This window comes from Larus michahellis, chromosome 22 (genome assembly GCF_964199755.1).
Source record: "Larus michahellis chromosome 22, bLarMic1.1, whole genome shotgun sequence".
NCBI lineage: Eukaryota > Metazoa > Chordata > Aves > Charadriiformes > Laridae > Larus > Larus michahellis.
The window spans coordinates 5,503,414-5,522,287 of NC_133917.1; the positions used below are offsets into that span (position 1 = coordinate 5,503,414).

General features: G+C 50.6%; 2 protein-coding genes across 2 annotated transcripts; both read right to left on the minus strand.

The window, feature by feature from the left end:
- Positions 1-4,739: 4,739 nt before the first annotated feature.
- Positions 4,740-9,111, minus strand: LOC141733855 (keratin, type II cytoskeletal cochleal-like). Its single transcript, XM_074564819.1, has 9 exons — positions 8,476-9,111; positions 7,610-7,824; positions 7,338-7,398; positions 7,000-7,095; positions 6,658-6,822; positions 6,074-6,199; positions 5,656-5,876; positions 5,208-5,242; positions 4,740-5,101 (listed from the first exon to the last, which is right to left on the minus strand). The coding sequence occupies exons 1-9, from the start codon at positions 9,109-9,111 to the stop codon at positions 4,740-4,742; spliced, it is 1,917 nt and encodes a 638-aa protein (XP_074420920.1).
- Positions 9,112-14,388: 5,277 nt separating this feature from the next.
- LOC141733844 (keratin, type II cytoskeletal 4-like) lies at positions 14,389-18,794 on the minus strand. Its single transcript, XM_074564791.1, has 9 exons — positions 18,261-18,794; positions 17,412-17,629; positions 16,381-16,441; positions 16,071-16,166; positions 15,799-15,963; positions 15,449-15,574; positions 15,027-15,247; positions 14,763-14,797; positions 14,389-14,654 (listed from the first exon to the last, which is right to left on the minus strand). The coding sequence occupies exons 1-9, from the start codon at positions 18,792-18,794 to the stop codon at positions 14,389-14,391; spliced, it is 1,722 nt and encodes a 573-aa protein (XP_074420892.1).
- Between the last annotated feature and the right edge of the window lie 80 nt (positions 18,795-18,874).

The window sequence follows — 18,874 nt, forward strand, 5'->3', positions numbered from 1 at the left end:
GATTTCCAGCCTTCATGGTTTCCAATTAATTAGTTAATTAATTAATGGTTCCCAATAATTCCAGATATAGATCTTTCCAGTCAAAACTCCACTTAAAGGAGCTGTTTTGATGACATCCCAGCTATAATATAGCTTTCACAATTCCTTAAACACACCCTAAATCCCCTTTTTATATGTAAAATTGCCTTTGGCATTTTAGAAGAAGTTTCTCAACCTTTAACAAGAACTCACGACACCAAAGTTTGAAGAGACTCAGCATATTCTCCTGCTAGAAAGGAATTACCTCTCCTTGGAGTGTGCGTGGTGTCACTTTGGATGGGAGTGTCTTCTCCCTGTGGATTAAATTCCCTCCAACTGTATCTCCCCAAATCCGTGACGACTAACTGGGACCTTGGATGATGCTGGAGCAGAGTGAAGGAGACAACTTGAATCATTGCGCTCCTTCTCTGTGCTCTTCTGAGGGTGATGGGGAATGACAACCTGTGGCGGAAAGAAGGGACACGTCGGGCAGCTGCTTTGGAGACGGTGGCTGAGGACAGACAGACAAGCACCAGAGAAGAGGAACGACAGACGGACAGTTCAAGGTGGCAAGGGGTTCTACTGCTCAGATGAATGTTGCTGACCGCTCCTTTACCTGGTTCTTTCCAAAGATGAGACAACTGAAGTGGAAAAACGTGTTGAGAGATGGAGCTATTACAACTTCTAAGGCATAGTATATCCTCTTAATTTCAAGTATTCTGTTGGGAAAGTAACGTGTTTCAGAAATGTATTTTGTAGGATGTCTCTGAAATAAAGAAGGCCATTTTTGGATTGCATGTAAATGAAATTTTAAATAATCATAAGGTTCCAGATTATGATAGAAAACATACGATGTTAGTGATGTGCAGTGTGCTGAAGAAACCAGATTATGGGTGCTGGTTAAAGGACATTGTGGTCTATAAATACTATTTAAAAGGCATTCTGAAGGTATTACCTTCAGATTTGGATGTTTGGATGTTATCAGTCAAATATATAGTTAAGTTAATGAGTGAAATACACAATAACTTTTCACATTTTCTGTAGATAACACCCAGCACAAATAATCAGAAAGTGACAGAGAAAATATACATTACAGCCCTTCAATAGATTTAAAAAAACAATGAACATGAATTTAGGGTTATTCAAAAGATCTAAGTATGAACATATACATTCCTAAGGAATTTTCAGAATCTCCTATAAGACTTGTGCAACTAAATGTTGGTTGAAAGTATCGCTGGGTATCAGCCTGCAGCCACAGAGCCTTGGAAAGCCTTTCAAAAGCCTTTGAAAAACCAGCCCAGAGAATCACTTTCAAAAGCCACCGGAGGAACCAGAAACAAAAATGCCATTGACTGTCACTGGGACGGAGGCTGCTTGACACCACAGAACGGGGTGTGGGGAAGTGGAGAACGTTACCCTTGAGGGACTCAAGTAACAGTTGGCCAAGGGTTATCCTACCCTTGAGGGACCCAAGTCATCACTGGCCAAGGGCTGTCCTACCCATGAGGGACTCAAGTCATCAGTTTTGGGCCCCTCGCTACAAGAGGGACATTGAGGTGTTGGAGCGTGTCCAGAGAAGGGCTACAAAGCTGGTGAGGGGTCTGGAGGACAAACCTTATGAAGGACTGAGGGAGCTGGGGTTGTTTAGCCTGGAGAAGAGGAGGCTGAGGGGAGACCTTATCACCCTCTACAACTACCTGAAAGGAGGTTGTAGAGAGATGGGGGCTGACCTCTTCTCCCTGGTGACAAGTGATAGGACAAGGGGAAACGGGTTCAAGTTACATCAGGGGAGGTTTAGATTAGATATTAGGAGACATTTTTTCACTGAAAGGGTTATTAAACATTGGAATAGGCTGCCCAGGGAGGTGGTGGATTCACCATCCCTGGAGGTGTTTAAAAAAAGGGTAGATGGGGCACTTAGGGACATGGTTTAGAAGTGGCTCTTGTCAGGGTAGGCTAAAGGTTGGACTCGATGATCTTAAAGGTCCCTTCCAACCTCAGCAATTCTATGATTCTATGATTCTATGATTCTATCACTGGCCAAGACTTATCCAGATGTGTGTTGCCTGCCCACTGCAACAAGTTGCAGCTGGAGAATGGGCAGCCATCCCTACAGCAGGCAGGGGACACCTTCCCTTTCCAAAGCAGTTAAATGAAGAAGGTCTTAGTTCTCGGTTGTTATCTCCAGGACGGAGAGTTAAGTGCTCCAGGTCTTTCCACAGACCAGTGCAGCCGCTCATGATGAGCAGTCCCAGGGAGGTGTAGGGTAGCTCGGTTTTTACTAGAGAAAACAGGTCATCTCTCCTCGTGGCCGCCCTCCAGATTGCCAAACGCACGGTAGCTGCCTTTCCCAGTAGGCAGCAGGACTTGGTTGTAACATCCCACATGGCAGCTCCGCAATGAGGGGGAAGATCTGTTAAGTCAGCCAAATGCCTGGATGCTGACCACATTCAGCACATGCAGATAAGACGCCCAGATTGAGTCACTGTTGTCTTCAGACGAGATGTGAAGATTACACCAAACCTGGAGTCACTTCAGCCTCCTCCAGGTAAGGCTCACTACCAAGCCTGGGTTCCAGCCACTCCTTCACATCTCTTACACAAGGAGCTGTGTGCTGTAAAATCATCAAGACCAGGCAAAATGTAAACTCTGCAGAAAGCGTAGATGGAGACCAGGCTAGGCTGCAGCTTCAGATCTCACACAGCAGAGAGGTTCTGGCAGCATAGAGGACGATGTCGTAATGACTCCTCACAACGATGCCTACAACACCGTGTTTCAGATTTTAAAGCTGAATAGAAATGTAGTGCTAGATTAACAACCAAAACAGGTGACTCTTGCCCTAGGCCAAACCCCAAAGTGCTCTTGGCACAGCCCCAGCTTCTCAGAGGCATTGCCTTCTCATCGTCTTCTGTTTGGGCCAAACCCAGCCACGTTCCCCAGCTGCAACCATTCCCCACTGCCTCACCTGGGCCTCTTCCCAGGTCTGCAGCTTCCTGACCTGCTACGGGGACACTGGTCGCTCACCGCAGGCTGTTGTGGGACTCCTGAACCACCACTGAAAGTGGTTTCTGTCTCTTTGATCTCTTCTTGTGGTGGAGGAACTGAAGCACAGATCAAACACACCAACATTCTTCTCCCATACCCCCTCCTCCAGCAAGACCAAATCCCTCCCACTTGCTCTCCTCTGTGCAAAGAGGAGACACTGGGGGGTCTTGTCCGACTTTTCAAGGGAGCTGTTGGTGACCTGAGCCCACGGGTTTGGGATGAATCGTGCCTTCCCAGCCCTTGGTGTTCCTACTGCTGGCCAATGAAGGGGAGGATGAGTTAGTGGTCCTCAAGCACTCCTGGTGCCCGTTGGGTGCCGAGCCGTGCAGCCTACCTGGCCACAGCCTACTGGTACACCAGAGGAGAGGTGCTTGGCCAACGTCCATGTCCCTGCTTACAGGCAGCTGTAAACCTGCCCTCCCACCACTGCCCACCAATACCATCTTCTTCCCCTAATGCACATCAAATTCTACTAGACTAGGAATGTCATGGAAGGGTGTTTAATTACATTGGTCTGTAAAAGGGCTGAGCCATGTATTCTCAGACGATGCTCCTGCCTCATCTGAATTGCTGCACATCACTTGAACCCCACCAGTGTAGGTAAAGGTTTGTGTTTTCAGGCACTGCAATGACTGATAAGAGTCAAGGGGCACCACACATGGCTGGACACTTGCCTGGCTCCCATTCAGGTCCCTCAAAGCACAGTCACGACATGCTGAATGAACAAAGAACCCACACCTCCCCATCAAGCTGCTTCCCCGGCAGCTGAAACCACCTGGCCCCGAAGTGGCTTCCAAAGGACACAAAGACATCATGAATGTTCTCTGCAATTTATTGAGAATGGCAACATCCCAAGGAAGGAGGGCATTCACGCACAGAAGAGGAAGGGAGGTGGGGACAGTACATCTTGTTCCATGTCACGGGGGCCCTGTCAGTGATGAGCAAGTTTTGTTCTCCTTAGGAAAAGTCCACGTGTGCCTGAGGTGTTACCAGGGGTGATGGAGGGCAAGGACATTGGGAACTGGAAGCCGCTGCTCCAGAGGGAGCGCCTGCTTCCAGCACACCTGGGGCTACCAGGCGAGCAAAGCTGCCCGGGTGCTCCACCCTGGGGCAATTAATCGCTCTGGCCACCGGCCGAGAAAATGGAAAATGCTCCCTCCCTGGCTCTGCCAAGGGAGGAGTCCCGCTTGCCCCACACCTACCCTGGCCCGAAGGCCAGTGAATGGAAGCAGCAGATGTACTGCACGCAGAAGCACCCCAGGGATATGGCCATTGAGGAGGGGACATGAGAACAGCGGAGGAAAGAGGAGTTTTATACACATTTGCCACGAGGCAGCCAGAAATGTACAACACAGCAAGAGAGGCAGAGCGTTTCCCTCCTGTAAATCAGCTCTCCGCGCTGGGTATCCACGGGTGAGGCTTTTCTTTGCTCAGACAATTCTTTCATCACTGGGCTTGGGGCTAACGAGCAGCTCACCAGGGCTGGTAACGGGACATGGCGTTGCCACGAGTCTCCTTGGATGGGACCAAGCCAGGTCGTCGAGCTGGTACGTGGTGGGCCATGAGGGACACAGTTCAATTCATTGCAGGATGTCGGAGCTGGATTTCAGGAGGCTGGGCTGCTGCTGGGAGAAGATAGGAGATGCTTCTTTCCGTTTTCAGTCAGGCTTTGGGGCTCAGAACCTCACTCCTGAAGACTTGACAGAGGTGGTCGTGACACATCTCCGTACGGAGGACGATCCGCCACCGGAGCTGAAGTTGCCACCTCCAGAGCCGCACACCCTTCCACTTCCCGAAGAGAAGCCGCCGCCGTACATTCCTCCTCCCATGCCACAGCTGCCGCCCATGCTTCCACCTCCGAAGCCACCTCCTACTCCACATATGCCTCCTCCCATTCCTCCTCCCATGCCGCTGCCGCCTCCGAAGCCTCCTCCCATGCCACTGCCGCCTCCGAAGCCTCCTCCCATGCCACTGCCGCCTCCGAAGCCTCCTCCCATGCCTCCTCTGCCTCCAGAGATGGTGGTCCTGCCTACCACAGCTGGAAGAGAAGCACAGGTTACATACAGGTTGCCCACCGCCTGGTGATATCTCCAAAAAGACACGGTCTTCGACTGCTTCTCAAGGAAACAAATGCAGATACTTACAGACATTGACGTTGGACATGCCATCGTTGCACAGCCTGCAAAGGGAAATTGGTAAATTTTAATTACCTATTAGAGGAGACATCTTAAAAACTGAGAACTGAAATTTCATTAGCAAACCATTTTCCTCTTTCATCCTCATCAACAACTTTGGTATCGATAAAGTATTTAAGGAAGGAGGCATTGACAATTCCTCTTTATGACGAGGTCATTCCAGCCTTCAGATTCAGTAAAATATTTGCACGTAACACGAATGAAACGGTAGTTACACCGCCTGTAGTGAACAAGCTGTGCCAATTCTCAGTCCTGACCACCCCAAATGTCACCCAGAGTGCCGATAGCCATTTCTACCCATTCTGCCGAAAGAGCGGTTTGAGATTACACTCTTAACACCAAAACTCAAGTTGTCCAGACCAGACCACAACACCCCTCTCAAATCAAAGGTCTTTACCTGTTCTCCTCTCCCTCCAGCAGCTTCCTGTACATGGCAATCTCAACGTCCAGGGCAATCTTGATGTTCAGCAGCTCCTGGTACTCCTTCAGCAAGCGAGCCAGCTCCTCCTTGTCTTTGCTCAGGGCACATTCCAGCTCTTCCAGTTTTACCCTGGCATCCTTGAGGGCCATCTCACCCCGCTCCTCAGCCTCAGCAATCGCTGACTGCAGCTGCTGGTTCTGAGGAAGAAAAAAGATCCCAACTGGTCTCTTAGGATCAGTCCTCAACCCCCAAGTGAAGGAGTCAAGGTTAAAAAAAGGGTAACATTTACATTTAATAAACCAGAGGTGGTTGAAGAAACCATTTCTGCCCCACACATCATCATTTGTGGCCCAACCTGATGCCAGCATCCCGTGAGACACTACCCAACCCCTACCTGCTTCTTGACGTTCTCAATCTCAGCCCGCAGCCTCTGGATGTTCCGGGTCAACTCTTGGATCTCGATCTTGGTGTTGCGCAGGCTGTCCCCGTGCCTTCCCGCAGTGCTCTGCAGCTGTTCATACTGATGGCACCAAAACAAAGCAAATCCTCAGTGGAACATTCCTGAAGCCTAGTCAAGATTTGTCAACAGTTTCACAGCTCACGTGCTGCTACTAACCCCTGTCACGTTGGTCATGGGTGCCCAGCTCAATGTAACAGATGGTTCTGAGACTCAGCTTTTGGTTTTGAACTTTCAAACAGATCTTAGTGACACTAATAAGCATCCCTTTTCTTCTGAAAAGCTATTTTGGGCAGGCATTTTCTAGTTAAGGTACACTTTCGGCCATCTTTATGGAGAGGCTTGTGCCATGCATCAAAGTGAGATTCTGGACACCTTGAAAACAGTAAGCCCGATCCTTCAAAAGGAATACAATTCCTCTTGGGACTTCCTTGCACAGGATCCAGCACCGTTAGCCTAAAGAGTTGTCTCACTTTGTCATAAATCATCTACCCGGGCTCCTTAATTGCTTCCCAACTCACCTGGCTCTGGTACCACGCCTCAGCTTCAGCTCTGCTGCTCTGAGCGATCTGCTCATACTGGCGCCTGACCTCCTCGATGATGCTGTCCAGATCCAGGTGCCGGTTGTTGTCCATAGACACCACCACAGACAGGTCCCGGCTGATCGTCTGCATCTGAGACAGTTCCTGCAACCAAGACATGAGTTAGCCTGACCAGCTGAGGGGAGAAAGGAGCTGTGACTCCAAGCAGCCTCTCCAGACCAAGTCCACACGGGCACCCAGGGCAACCTCACCGTCTTTGGCCACCACACATCTCATTGCAACTGCAGCCAACGCCATCCCGGGGGAAGGGAGGGCTCTTACCTCCTCATAGATGCACCTCAGGAAGTTGATTTCATCGGTCAGAGCTCCCACCCTGGCTTCCAACTCTACTTTCGTCATGTAGGCACTGTCCACATCCTAAAGGAAAGATCACAGGGAATACTTTTGTTTCCTCTTGGAAATCCTCCATGGAAATCACCGTCTGTACGGAGGGTAACAGCTGTGACGGAGTTATTCATTTATGCAAATTAAAAACAAGGGACTTCAAATATCAGCCCACAGATCCTACAATCTCTCCGAATTTCCATTCAAGAGCGAGTCCCCTCAAAGCACAGATAAAGCCTGATATTCAGGAGATCATTTTGTAGTGCATGACTCACCTTCTTGAGCACCACAAACTCGTTCTCAGCAGTTGTGCGTCTGTTGATCTCTTCCTCATACCTATGGAAAGTAAGAGTACAAGCTGAGTTTCCTGAATTTTCCTGCCTACGGCCACACTAAACAAACTAAAATTAAAAAAAAAAAAAACCAGAATTAAATATTTAGACTGAAAACGCGATGTCCGCAATTGCCATAAAAAGCACGTGTGTGAAGAAAAATGACTACCAGTCTGCTTGAGTTGCTCCCTGGGTTAGGCTGTTGCTGCACTTACTTGGTTTTGTAATCCTCGACGTATTGCTGCATGTTCTGCAGTTCCGACTCCAGCTGTCCCCTCTGGGCCAAGATGGAGTCCAGCTGCCTCCTCAGGTTCTGGATGTAATTTTCAAAGATGACGTCGAGGTTCTTCCTTGGCCCTGAAGGCCCTTGCTGTTGGAGGAGCTCCCACTTGGTGGAGAGGACCTTGTTCTGTTGTTCCAGGAAGCGGACCTGAAAGCCAACACATGGAGGATCCACCATCACATGGGGAAGAGGAGCAGCATCGCAGACACCCCTTTCATCACGCAAAAAGGATGTCGATTCGCCTTTATATGACCATGCGAGGACCAATTAGTGTTTTGTTAAAAATTTCTGTTGTTGCATAAACTGCAGGATCGGGCAAAGGAGGAAATGTCTGAGTCATATTCAAGCCAAAGGAGCACCAGCTCCAAGTAGATTCCCATCACAGGTAACATGGAAATCTTAGATTTCTAGTCTAGATTTAAAAGCCTGGATATTTGAAAACAAAGAGGAAAAAAAAATATAATAGTGAGTACTTAAATGGGAGGATATTTGGAAAGAGAACGGCACAGGAGAGAAAATTTGTGCCTGAAACCTGCAGGGGTTTGGAGGCATCAAGTCTGCTTGCAAGAGCAGCCCATTAGTTGAGCCTGGTGCAACAGGCTGGATTAAAGCCCTGGAGACAGAACTTTGATCTCGTATGGAAGAGAGATTCTCATCTCTTCCCGAGCACCACTTAATAAAAAGACTCCGCTCAGGCTTCTCAGCCTGCCGATATCTAGCTCAAAAAGGACGTTTCTGCAGAACTTGAAAGTTCCTCCCAAATTTGACCCTTAATTGTACCCAGTCCCACCCTCTCACCTTGTCAATGAAAGAGGCAAATTGATTGTTAAGAGTCTTGATCTGTTCCTTCTCCTGGTTTTTGACTTGCTGTATCTGGGGATCAATCTCAACGTGGACTGGCTGCAGGAGGGTTGTGTCAACCTGCACGGGCTGGATTCCAGGGCCACCTCTACCAGGGCCACCAAAGCCTGGCATGCCAAAGCCTGGGCCACCAAAGCCACCCATTCCTCCACCACCCATTCCTCCACCGCCCATTCCTCCACCGTAGCCACCCATTCCTCCACCGTAACCACCCATTCCTCCACCGCTCATTCCTCCAAAGCCACACATTCCTCCTCCACCCATTCCTCCACCAAAGCTGCCTAGTCCTCCTCCATAGCCGCCACCGAAGCCACCCATTCTGCCTCCGTATCCTCCACCTCCATAACACCCACCCATGGAAATCCTTCCACTACCACCGATGTTGTGGAGACTCTTGCTGCTAAAGCCTCCACAACGTCCACCACCTCCAAATCCCCTGGACATAGAGAACGAGCTGTAGCTGCTCCTGCTTCTGCCGCCACCTCCTCCAAAGCCACCACCGATGGCAGAGCAAGAGCTGTAGCCCCTTCTACTCCCGCCTCCAAAGCTTCTGCAGACCGACTGCCGAGACATGGCTGTTTCTTCTGAGCAGAGTCAAAAAATCGAGAAGGTGAGAAAGATCAATGGAGTTGTGCTGCAAGGAGGTGAGTGCGAGGAGAAGGGAAGTGAGTCCCTCTGGCTGGAGGGCAGCAGATGCTCCCTTTTATCTGTTTCTGGAGGTGGGCTGGGTTTGCATGGGCGTGAAGGAGGAGACAGTTCCTGTCTTCATCAGCGTGGCGTGGTTTACAGATTTTCATCTTCAATTTGCCAAACATTGACCCTACCCAGAAACACACCCTATAATGCAGGAGAAAATTAAAAAAGATACAACTGTCTCTACCCAATGGTAGCCCTCAATGACTAAGAAGTCTTGTGCTTTTGTGGTATAGTAACAGTCTGCCCAGGATACACCAGTCTTTTTTATTTCACCTTTCATCCATTGCGGTTGTTTCCCTGCTTATGTTTATCTTTATTTTGATCTTTCACTCCAAAGCCCCATGGCAGGCAAGCGCTGTCGTTGATGCCAAGTTGTAGCATGGCTTTCACAATTCCCAAAACACACCTATGTTACACCCTTAGTCTTCTTTTTACATGGAAAATTGCCTTTGGCTTTGAGAAGTAGTTTCTCAATCTAGAGCCAGGGCTCAGCAAATTGCATTTTGATGAGGCTCTGCGTCTTTTCAATAAATAAAACCTTACCAGAAACGAGATACCGGAGCAACGGTTGGCACTGGAAATTCATTTATTGTTGGACCAAACTCTTACTGAAAGTGAGTCCCGGAGTCTTCGTGCCAAGGCAGTCTCAGCAGCAGTGAAGAAACGCCACGAAGATCACGGACGGGAAATCCCTTTAGGATTTTCTGAAGGTTTCGAGACCATGGGAAGAGGCAGAGAAGACAGCGGGAACTCAGCTGTTCCGATGGGAAGTGCGGGCGGGCGGGCGGCCGGCTCTGAGAATAGACAGGGAGAAGGAGGCATGCAAAATCGTGCTGCCCACATAATAAATCCTGTAACCATTTAAATGCAATTAGCTAGGCAGAGGATGCTGGAGAGCTCAACTCATTTGTAGAGACACATAGACATGAGGAGAACAGAGGGCACAATAACTTTCACTTGAGGAAATGCATGTTTTTCAGCTGCCGGGCTTATTTCAGTATTTATACGCAAATATATTTTTGGCAGACATACAGGCTTGTGGGCTGCATTGAGCCCTCCTTCAGGAAGGGGGGTAGTTATCCCTTCTAAGCTCATTTGTAAGCAGTCACCAGGTTTTAGAAAGGCAGAAGCTTATCAGAATACGCTGGGTTGGATGCCCCGCCGAGGAAGGATTAACTTACAAGTTAAACTTGCAGTAATACGCCTATGACCCATCACGCATTCATCCCTTTGTCTTGCAGACGCCTGCTTATCAAATAACAATTACTGTCTCGTTTTACATTTTTTTTATTGAGCATTAGATTTTTTTTTTATTGCGCAATTCCCCTTTTTTTTTATTAGTTTTCAGCTTTTTAAACCCACCTAAGAAATTCTGAGGCTCAAAAATCTTTACGGCTCTGGAGGCACGTAACTGTGCTGGTAGCTGTCGAGCGAGGTGCTCAGAAGTTCCCATAGGACACAGGCAATTAAGTGCTTCTTGAAAATCCACACGAGCAACTCTCGGTATCTTCAGACGTTTAAATGCCTCTAAAAATATCGCGCAGACACCTATTTCCAAAATGCCTAGGGACCCGGACCGTGGCGTAATGTGTAGCTAAACTGGCATTTCCACTGAAAAACACGACTGTCCCTGCCTGTCCTGCTCACCCCACCTCCCTCCCCAGCACCAGCGTGGGTTCCTGAGCACACGGGGAAGCGGATCAGGGGACAGACAGGGCTAAAAAATATATATAATATCAACAAATCACCCTGAGACCGAAAGGGTGGGGAGGACGGAGGGGGGTTGGTGGTTGTACAGGTGGTTTCTAGACAATAAATATGTGGGCTGAGAACGTCCCGTGTGGCTTGGTGGTCTCTGGCAAGGCTTTGCCTCCTTGTCCTGGTTTGAGACCCAAACCAGGACACTCCTAAATGCCGCGGTTGGGCCAAACACCTGCCCAGCCTTGGAGGGGCTTGAAGCACAACCTCAACCATCGCTTCAGCCATCAGCCAAAGGACTCGACAACCACCTCAGCCCCTCTCGGGGGCCGCAGCCAGCACCGTCTCCCATCTCCAGGCAAGACCCGGGCTGTGAACACGCTCTGCTTGTGATTTATCAGTCAAACACATTCCACCGCCACCTGCCACACCGCAGGGTTCGGAGCGGGACGTGCGTTTGTAGCTGCTGTAGATATAATCACATAGGTGCACACGCACAGGCGCACACACGCGTAACGACGTCTTCCCTTGCCTCCCTCTCCATTACCAAATGCACGCTTACGTTTTTCTGGGTTGTTTCTTAGGTTTTTTTTAATTTTTTCTGTGGGCGGGAGGAGGTGATGAGAAAGTTTTCGGGTTCCCAGCCGCGCTGGGAGGAGATGCGTGAAGTCAGCACCCGGCTGGAGTCCCCAGCGCCCGTGTTTCGATAAGGCGCGAGTTGAGTCACGGCCGCGTCGCCGGCCAAGTTTAGGAAATCCAACCGGGATTTGGATATCGACACCATCACCCACTTCCAACGCAATAGGCAGCTTTAGACTGCGGGGATCTCAAGCAACATCCTTGTACACAAAGCCCTAAGGAAGGAAAATGACCTTTAAAGGTCCCTTCCAACCCAAACCGTTCTACGATTCTATCAAAATAAACAGGCAGGAATACAGGAAAAGCTGCTCAAGCCATGAATACTTGGAGGAAAAGGCTCATTTCAGCAGCAGCACTGTCAGTCAACCTGCCCTGAGCTTCTTCAACCACAGAGAGAGAGAAATTTGGGGGGAAAAGCAAAGCAAAGCATTTAATTCCCACGCTTTCCATAAAACACATGACATCTAAGCGTTTTCGCTGTGCTTTAGAAGAGACTTTTAAAACGGGGAGGAAATCATGACGAAATTAAATGAAATTATTTCAGGGCACATAAAATGTTTTTGCTCCTCCAACAAAAGGCAGAAATTATGTCACATCTCGGTCCAGCCCGGGAGAATTTTCCCCTAATTGCTGGTGTAATCATAGGAACAAAAGGCGAGGGCTTTTTGGTGTCTGTTTGTCTTAACTACAGCTTTTGTCCACATCTAGAAGCCTTTTGTCTCTTCCTCGGGAGTCATTTGCTGGAGGCAAGTTTACACAGAGGCAGCTGGATTGGGGTGACTCTGGGGGAAGTAGATGTCTTTTCATTCAACGCCATCTCAGGTCCCTTTACGACTCACTGGAATACTTAAGCGTTGCCCAAACCATCTCCCCATCCAAGTAGTTACATGCCTTTGCTGGCAGCCTGGTGACATTCCAAGGTGGCTGGTACGTTTATGTCTCCAGCATTTACAAACAGGGAACAGAGCATGGGATAAGCGAAGTGACTCACCGGGATCGCAGAGCGAGTCTGCGGTTGACCAGGGACGTGATTCAAGGTCTCCTGAGCCAGAGGTCAAACCACACCGGGAGTTTTTAGCTCTAAATTTACAGGTCATCAAAAATATTCTACTTTTGTGGAGAGGTGGGGCTTGGCGGGGGGCTGGGATCTTGCTCTTCCCATGTTCTCAGTTACCTTTTGGAGACACCTTGAAAGCAACCCATGGATCCCTGGCCAGTCCAGACAACAGTAAAAGCTGCAGGGCTGGCTCCAACATGGTGGATGCTGAGGAGTTAGCTCTGAATTAGCTGGAGGGACGATGATCACCCTTCCCTCTTCCACACCGTCCCTCACAGGATGCTCCGAAAGCATTTAGGAATGTGCAATGTCTTTGCCGTGACAGCACCGGCTGTGGGCACCACGGCATCGGGACCACCTTGGAGGACGGGGAAACACGGGTGGAGGCCGGTGGTGTGCTCGGAGGCTGTGGTCAGTCAGAGGTGGGCTAGTGAGGGCATATCCCAAGTTGGCCAACACAAGCAAGGAAAGGGCTTAGGAAGAGAAAGGGGAAGAGAATGGTGTCCCAACGTCAACTGAGTCCGAAAGTCTGCTCTGTTCCAACGGGGCCACCTGCCTCGGCCACCCCAGGAGCACCAGCAGAAGGACAGAGAAGAGCGTCCGGGTTCAACCCAGCTCCCTCCTTCTCTCCGGCCGCGCTGCCAGGAGCAGGCTCGTTCCCACGGGTGTCACCAGGAACACCCCGTGTGCTTCCCAGCGTCAGCAGGATCAGACCGTCCCACCGAGCCTGACCCACCCCGGCCACCCCACCCCCGCCAGACCCTCCTTCGCCCCCCACCACACTCACAAACTACCCACATTTTTAGAGAGGGAAGGCTAAGAAGGACGGGAGACCGGGCTACGCGTGGGCTTTTGTTCCTTTAAATGCAAACTTCAAAGGGCAGGAGAAAGTCAGGTAACGCTTTCAGATCTCAGCAAAAGAGTCTTGTCGCAACACGAAACTCTTTGGTCAGAGAGAAAAACCACACAAACTGACTGCCTCTAGTGTTTATTAGGGTAAGCCACATGCCAAAGGAGGAAGGCTTAAGCAAACAAGCACAAGTGTTCCCATGATCGCAATGGAAAAAAGGCAAACCGTGAACAAAACTAAACATTTTACAATAGCTTCTAAAGAACATGGGTGAAACTGCCGGTATCTTGCTTAGGAGAAAAAAAAACACAACAGACTGCAGCGGGGCAAGAAACATCTTCAGCTGGGACTAGTCACCATTAGGAAATTCTTGTTTGGGAGTTTGCTCCCTGGCTGATGAGTAGCACCGATTAAAATTGCACCACGTCTGGATCCAGCGTGAGCCGGTGAAAGAAGCCGAGCCGTCCCGCGGGCTCCCTGGGACGCACCGTCCCCGAGTGAGGGGCACGGACCGGGCCCCTCCACCCCGCGCCCGTGGGATGCCTCTCGCTTGGACCACGCTGCCTCAGAGCCGCATCCCAGCCGCGTCGGGGGTTCTCCAGCTGATGCTGGGGCAGGTCCCGCTCCCAGACGCGTCCCAGCACCCCGGTGACCAGCAGCGTCTCCGTGTCTCCAGGGGGACGCTGGGGCAGCTCTTCTCAAACACCCTTGAGAATCTCAGTCATTAGCTGGTGAATAGACACGTATTTTGCTTTTCTCTGCAGTTTTGGAAGGATGGCGGAGGTTTAAAACGAAATAGGTGGTTGCCACCGTGGCAAGGAAGGAAGGGGGGGTCGGGGGGGGCCATCATGAAATTTGCTTCCTTTCTCCTTTGGTTGCCGGGAGGGTGGTGATGAGGGCGTCGGAGTTCCTAGAACCTCCGGGTGCAGGTGTTCTTCAGGATGCTGCCAGACCCCACCACCACGGAGTTACACGCTCCAGAGCCGAATCCCCCCCCAGCACCGAATCCTCCCCCGGAGCCGAATCCGCCCCCTCCTAGGCTGTAGCAGAAGCCGGCACCGCCTGTGTTACAGCTGCCTCTCCCATTTCCAGCTCCGAATCCTCCTCCTCCTCCTCCAAGGCACAGTCCGCTGCCGTATCCACCTCCCCCAGCGCTGCTGCTGCCTCCCACCACAGCTGCAGGGAGGAACAGAAGGTGCGAGGTTACCTCTGATGCCACCAGAAAGCTTTGGAGCATCAATCCCAACCCGCCACGTTCCCTCGGGAGCAGGGAATGGTACTTACAGATGCTCACGGCGCTCTGACACTCTCCAGACATCCTGCAAGGAAAAGAGATGGAGCGTCAGCTCCAGCCAGAGCATCTGACTGGTCCAGCTCCACAAAGCTAGGCTTGGTCCATCAGACCATGGGCATAAAGAGCAGCTATAGGACCGTAGTCCGTAGCTAATGGCAGCACCATTGATATTTTAGTAGAGGAGATGCGATGTGCCACGTTCTTCCCGTTGATTTAGCAGAATGCAATCAAGCTCTTGCTGAATCCTCACCCACCTGCACTCTTCTCCTTCCAGCAGCTTCCTGTAGGTCGCAATCTCGATGTCCAGGGCCAGCTTGACGTTCATCAGCTCCTGGTACTCACGCAGCTGCCGGGCCATGTCCTGCTTCGCCTTCTGCAGGGCTGTCTCCAGCTCAGTCAGTTTGGTCCTGGCATCCTTGAGGGCCACCTCCCCACGTTCCTCGGCGTCCGCGATGGAGCTCTGCAGAGTTTCACACTGGAGGAGAAGAGGTGGACGTGATGAGTGGGGCAGGGGCAGATGGAGCCATGACCCCAGATCACTTGGCCTCAGCTATTTGCAAACACAACAGGTTCCCTCCCGCTTACAGTGACTGTTACCAGACTGTTTGCTTTTAGGGAAGCTCTGAAGGGCATAACCCAGAGCTCACACCCATTTCTCAAAAAATGCAACCCCTACCTGTTTCTTCACGCTCTCGATCTCACTCCGTATCCTCTGGATCATGCGGTTGAGCTCAGAGATCTCGGCCTTTGTGTCCTTAAGGCTGTCTCCGTGTTTGCCTGCCGTGACCTGCAGCTCTTCATACTGTGAGGCAGAAGGGAGAGGAGCATGTCAGGTCCACCACGAGCCGTTCCTCACAACGGCTCTCTGTACCCATGCGAGCCAAGGTGACCATGCATGTGCTGGCTCCAGTCTGGCTGCACCAGAACCTGCAACATCCCAGGTCTCAGCATCGTCTGAGCTACCACCGGCAGCTCCTTCCACCTCCCCAACCATCCGTGATCACCAGCAAGGTGGGGGGCACTCACCTTGCTCTGGTACCAGGACTCAGCCTCCTCCCGGCTCCTCTTGGCAATCTCCTCGTACTGGGCTTTGACCTCTGCGATGATGCTGTCCAGGTCCAGGTTTCGGTTATTGTCCATGGAGAGAACCACAGAGGTGTCGGAAACGGTCTTCTGCATCTGAGAGAGCTCCTGTAATTCACACCGGATCTGGCTTTAGCCCTGCCGTAACTTCCTTACGGTGTCCCAACCCATCTCCACCCCAGCGTCCCCCTCCGGAGGGCGGCTGGACCACTCACCGCTTCATAAAGGTACTTCAAGAAGTTAATCTCATCTGCCAGAGAATCTAGTTTTGCCTGAAGCTCCACCTTGGTCATATAGACTCCATCCACGTCCTGCAGCAGAAATGGGAAGTGAAAACCTTCTGCCTGACGCAAACCCCTTTATCTAACATTTAACCATGAGCCCTTTGGTGCTCCATTTCTCCACGGCACGTCCGTCTAGGGGCCCTGGTTTGTCTCCGATGCTAACGAACCGGCGCTGATGGAAGCAAGGCATCCTCTGAACCAAGGATGTGCCTTTGTGGTAAAGAAAAAAAAAGTACTTTACCTTTTTTAGGAGCACGAAGTCGTTCTCCGCAGCTGTCCTTTTGTTTATTTCCTCTTCGTACCTGTTGATTATAACGAGGGAGATTGAATCTGTCTGCTTGTTTTGGCTCTGGCTGCTGCTGGCAATGAGGCGTTGTTGGCCTCAGACTAACGAACGCAGCAAAAATAGACCTGCCATGAGCAAGATTTATGGACAAGCAACGGCACTTCGCCTTTCTGGACGTGTCCAACAGCTCGCTGAAGAACGCCAGCAGAGAGGAGTCCTCTCTCTGCCGACACCGAGCCCTGGTGGCTATGGTCACTCCAGCTCCTCCAACAAGACCCAAGGACCTTCAGGTCCTCAACACGGGCCATTTCCAACCCCTCACTGGGGCAGGTAATTCCTGCAGACCATTGAGTGGTAGGGATGATCCCCCAAAAAACCTCAGTTTTCAACCTGCAACCTCATTAGAGCATGGGATCTGCTTGATCCTGACGAGTCCCAAACGCTCTTTCTCACCATTTTTTTAACTCCTTCAGTGGAAGCATTTCTCCAGGCTTTGTTCTGGCTTTTCCAACTGGATAAATTAATAAATAATAACAGGAAAAGCATCTTTTTGTTGTTGTTGTTTTTTTTACCCCACATCATCCTTCCAAAGAAAGCTCTAAGCTTTGAATCATGAAGGATATTATGGGAAGGAATCCATAAGGAAATCCATGAGGAAATTATAGTAGGATGTAATAACTGATCTAATTAGTTCATTAAATCATAATGCCATGGATTCTTAAGTGAGGAAAACAGTAGAGGATCCTGCTGTAGTGAGAACCATAACTCAGACAACAATAAATATTGAGAAATACTTTGAAAAATCACCACCTATTGTCAAAACACAGCTGATGAAAACTTCCCCAAAACCTTTTACATTTTCTAATCATTGAAACAAGTGAAATATTGCCATTTCTTATCATCCCTTGAATTTTCTGACCGTTCAAGGTCAGTTTTTCTCTCTATTTTTTTCACCCCCAGCCATGACTACACTGAGAACAACATACTTGGTCTTGAAGTCTTCCACCATATCTTGGACGCTCTTCAGCTCTGAGTCCAGCTGATGCTTCTCGCTGGAGAGACTGTCCAGCTGCTTCCTCAGCCCGCTGATGTAGCTCTCAAAAAAGGGGTCCAGGTTCCTGCCACCCGTCCCTGTGCCACCCTGCTCCTGCAGGAGTTTCCACTTGGTCTCCAAGACTCGGTTCTGCTGCTCTAGGAACCGGACCTAAATGAGAGTGGGCGGAAGAGGAGTCAGGCTATTCCCAAAGGCATCTTTTCATTGATTTTTTTTCCCCATAATTTTTTCCCGCTTAATGCGTTTAACCTTCCTGCCTATTCTCATCTCCAGCGAGCCATAACTCCAGGGTCCCACTGGATGGGTGGGACCACAACTCTAGGGTGAGCAGGCAAAGGTGGGTCACCTTCTCTCTCCAATCTCACAGTCTCTAAGCAGGAGAAACAGGGTGCACACATAGCTTTGGCATCTTCTCCTTAAGAACAGGCCAAAACACCCAAAGTCCTTCAGCCCTGAGGATGGACGAAGTCTCCATCAGCTCCTCTGAGGATGCTCTGCATGGAGGTACCTGGTCCCACATGCACCAGCACCATGGTCTTCAGAAACAAGGATCCTATTGCTGGGTTTCTCCTAGGGAAAGTCACCTTGAGACCTTGGGAACCTTGGGAAAGTCACTTCTCCAGCCACCACCCCTCTGTCTGCGGGGGCTCTTTGGGGTGGTCTGGGCAACTCCTGGCTCTCTGGGTGTTATTGGGTGGGTTCCTCGCAGTAATTGCAACCCGCACGAGCTGTGGTGAGCTCAGACCTCCACCTCCCCGCCCCGGGTTGAAGCCACTCTCACCTTGTCAATGAAGGAAGCGAATTTGTTGTTGAGCTTCTTCATCTGCTCCCGCTCTTGTGTTCGCACTTGCTGGATCTCGGGGTCGATTTCAAGGTTGAGTGGGGCCAGCAGGCTCTGGTTGATGGTCACTTCCCTGATGCCGCCCGGTGGGCAAGGGGGAAAGCCTTGACCCCCCATCCTGCCATCAAATCCTTCATCAAAGCCACCAAAAGAACCACCGAGGCCTCCACCAAAGCCACCTCCAGCCCCACCACCATAGCAGCCACCAAATCCTGCCCCGGCACCGTAGCCAAAGCCTCCTTGGCCACCAGCCCCGAAACCTCTGCAGACACCACCACCTCCACCAAATCCTCTCAGTGAGATGCTTTTACTCCCTCCCAAGCCATAGAGGCTCCTGCTGCTGAAGCCACCGGCATTGCCGGGTCCCCTGCATCCTCCACGGGACACCGAGCTGAACGTGACCTTGTTCCTCCCTCCGAAGCAAGCGGAGCTGGAGCTGAATCCCTTGCCGAGACCACAGGACTGGCGAGACATGGTGACGGGTAACCCCAAGAGTCAACCCGCGAAGAGAGGAGAGAGAAGAGCTGAGCGGTGCGGCGGCAGGAGGAGGTTCG

Coding starts and splice junctions, on each gene's coding strand:
- LOC141733855 (XM_074564819.1), bottom strand. CDS start 9,111: ATGTCTCGGCAGTCGGTCTGCAGAAGCTTTGGAGGCGGGAGTAGAAGG. Junction 5,877..6,073: donor TTGAGAACGTCAAGAAGCAG/GTAGGGGTTGGG, acceptor TTTCTTCCTCAG/AACCAGCAGCTGCAGTCAGC. Junction 5,243..5,655: donor CTGGAGGGAGAGGAGAACAG/GTAAAGACCTTT, acceptor TTCCCTTTGCAG/GCTGTGCAACGATGGCATGT.
- LOC141733844 (XM_074564791.1), bottom strand. CDS start 18,794: ATGTCTCGCCAGTCCTGTGGTCTCGGCAAGGGATTCAGCTCCAGCTCC. Junction 16,167..16,380: donor ACTTCGTGCTCCTAAAAAAG/GTAAAGTACTTT, acceptor TTTCTGCTGCAG/GACGTGGATGGAGTCTATAT. Junction 15,575..15,798: donor AGTCCTGGTACCAGAGCAAG/GTGAGTGCCCCC, acceptor TCTGCCTCACAG/TATGAAGAGCTGCAGGTCAC.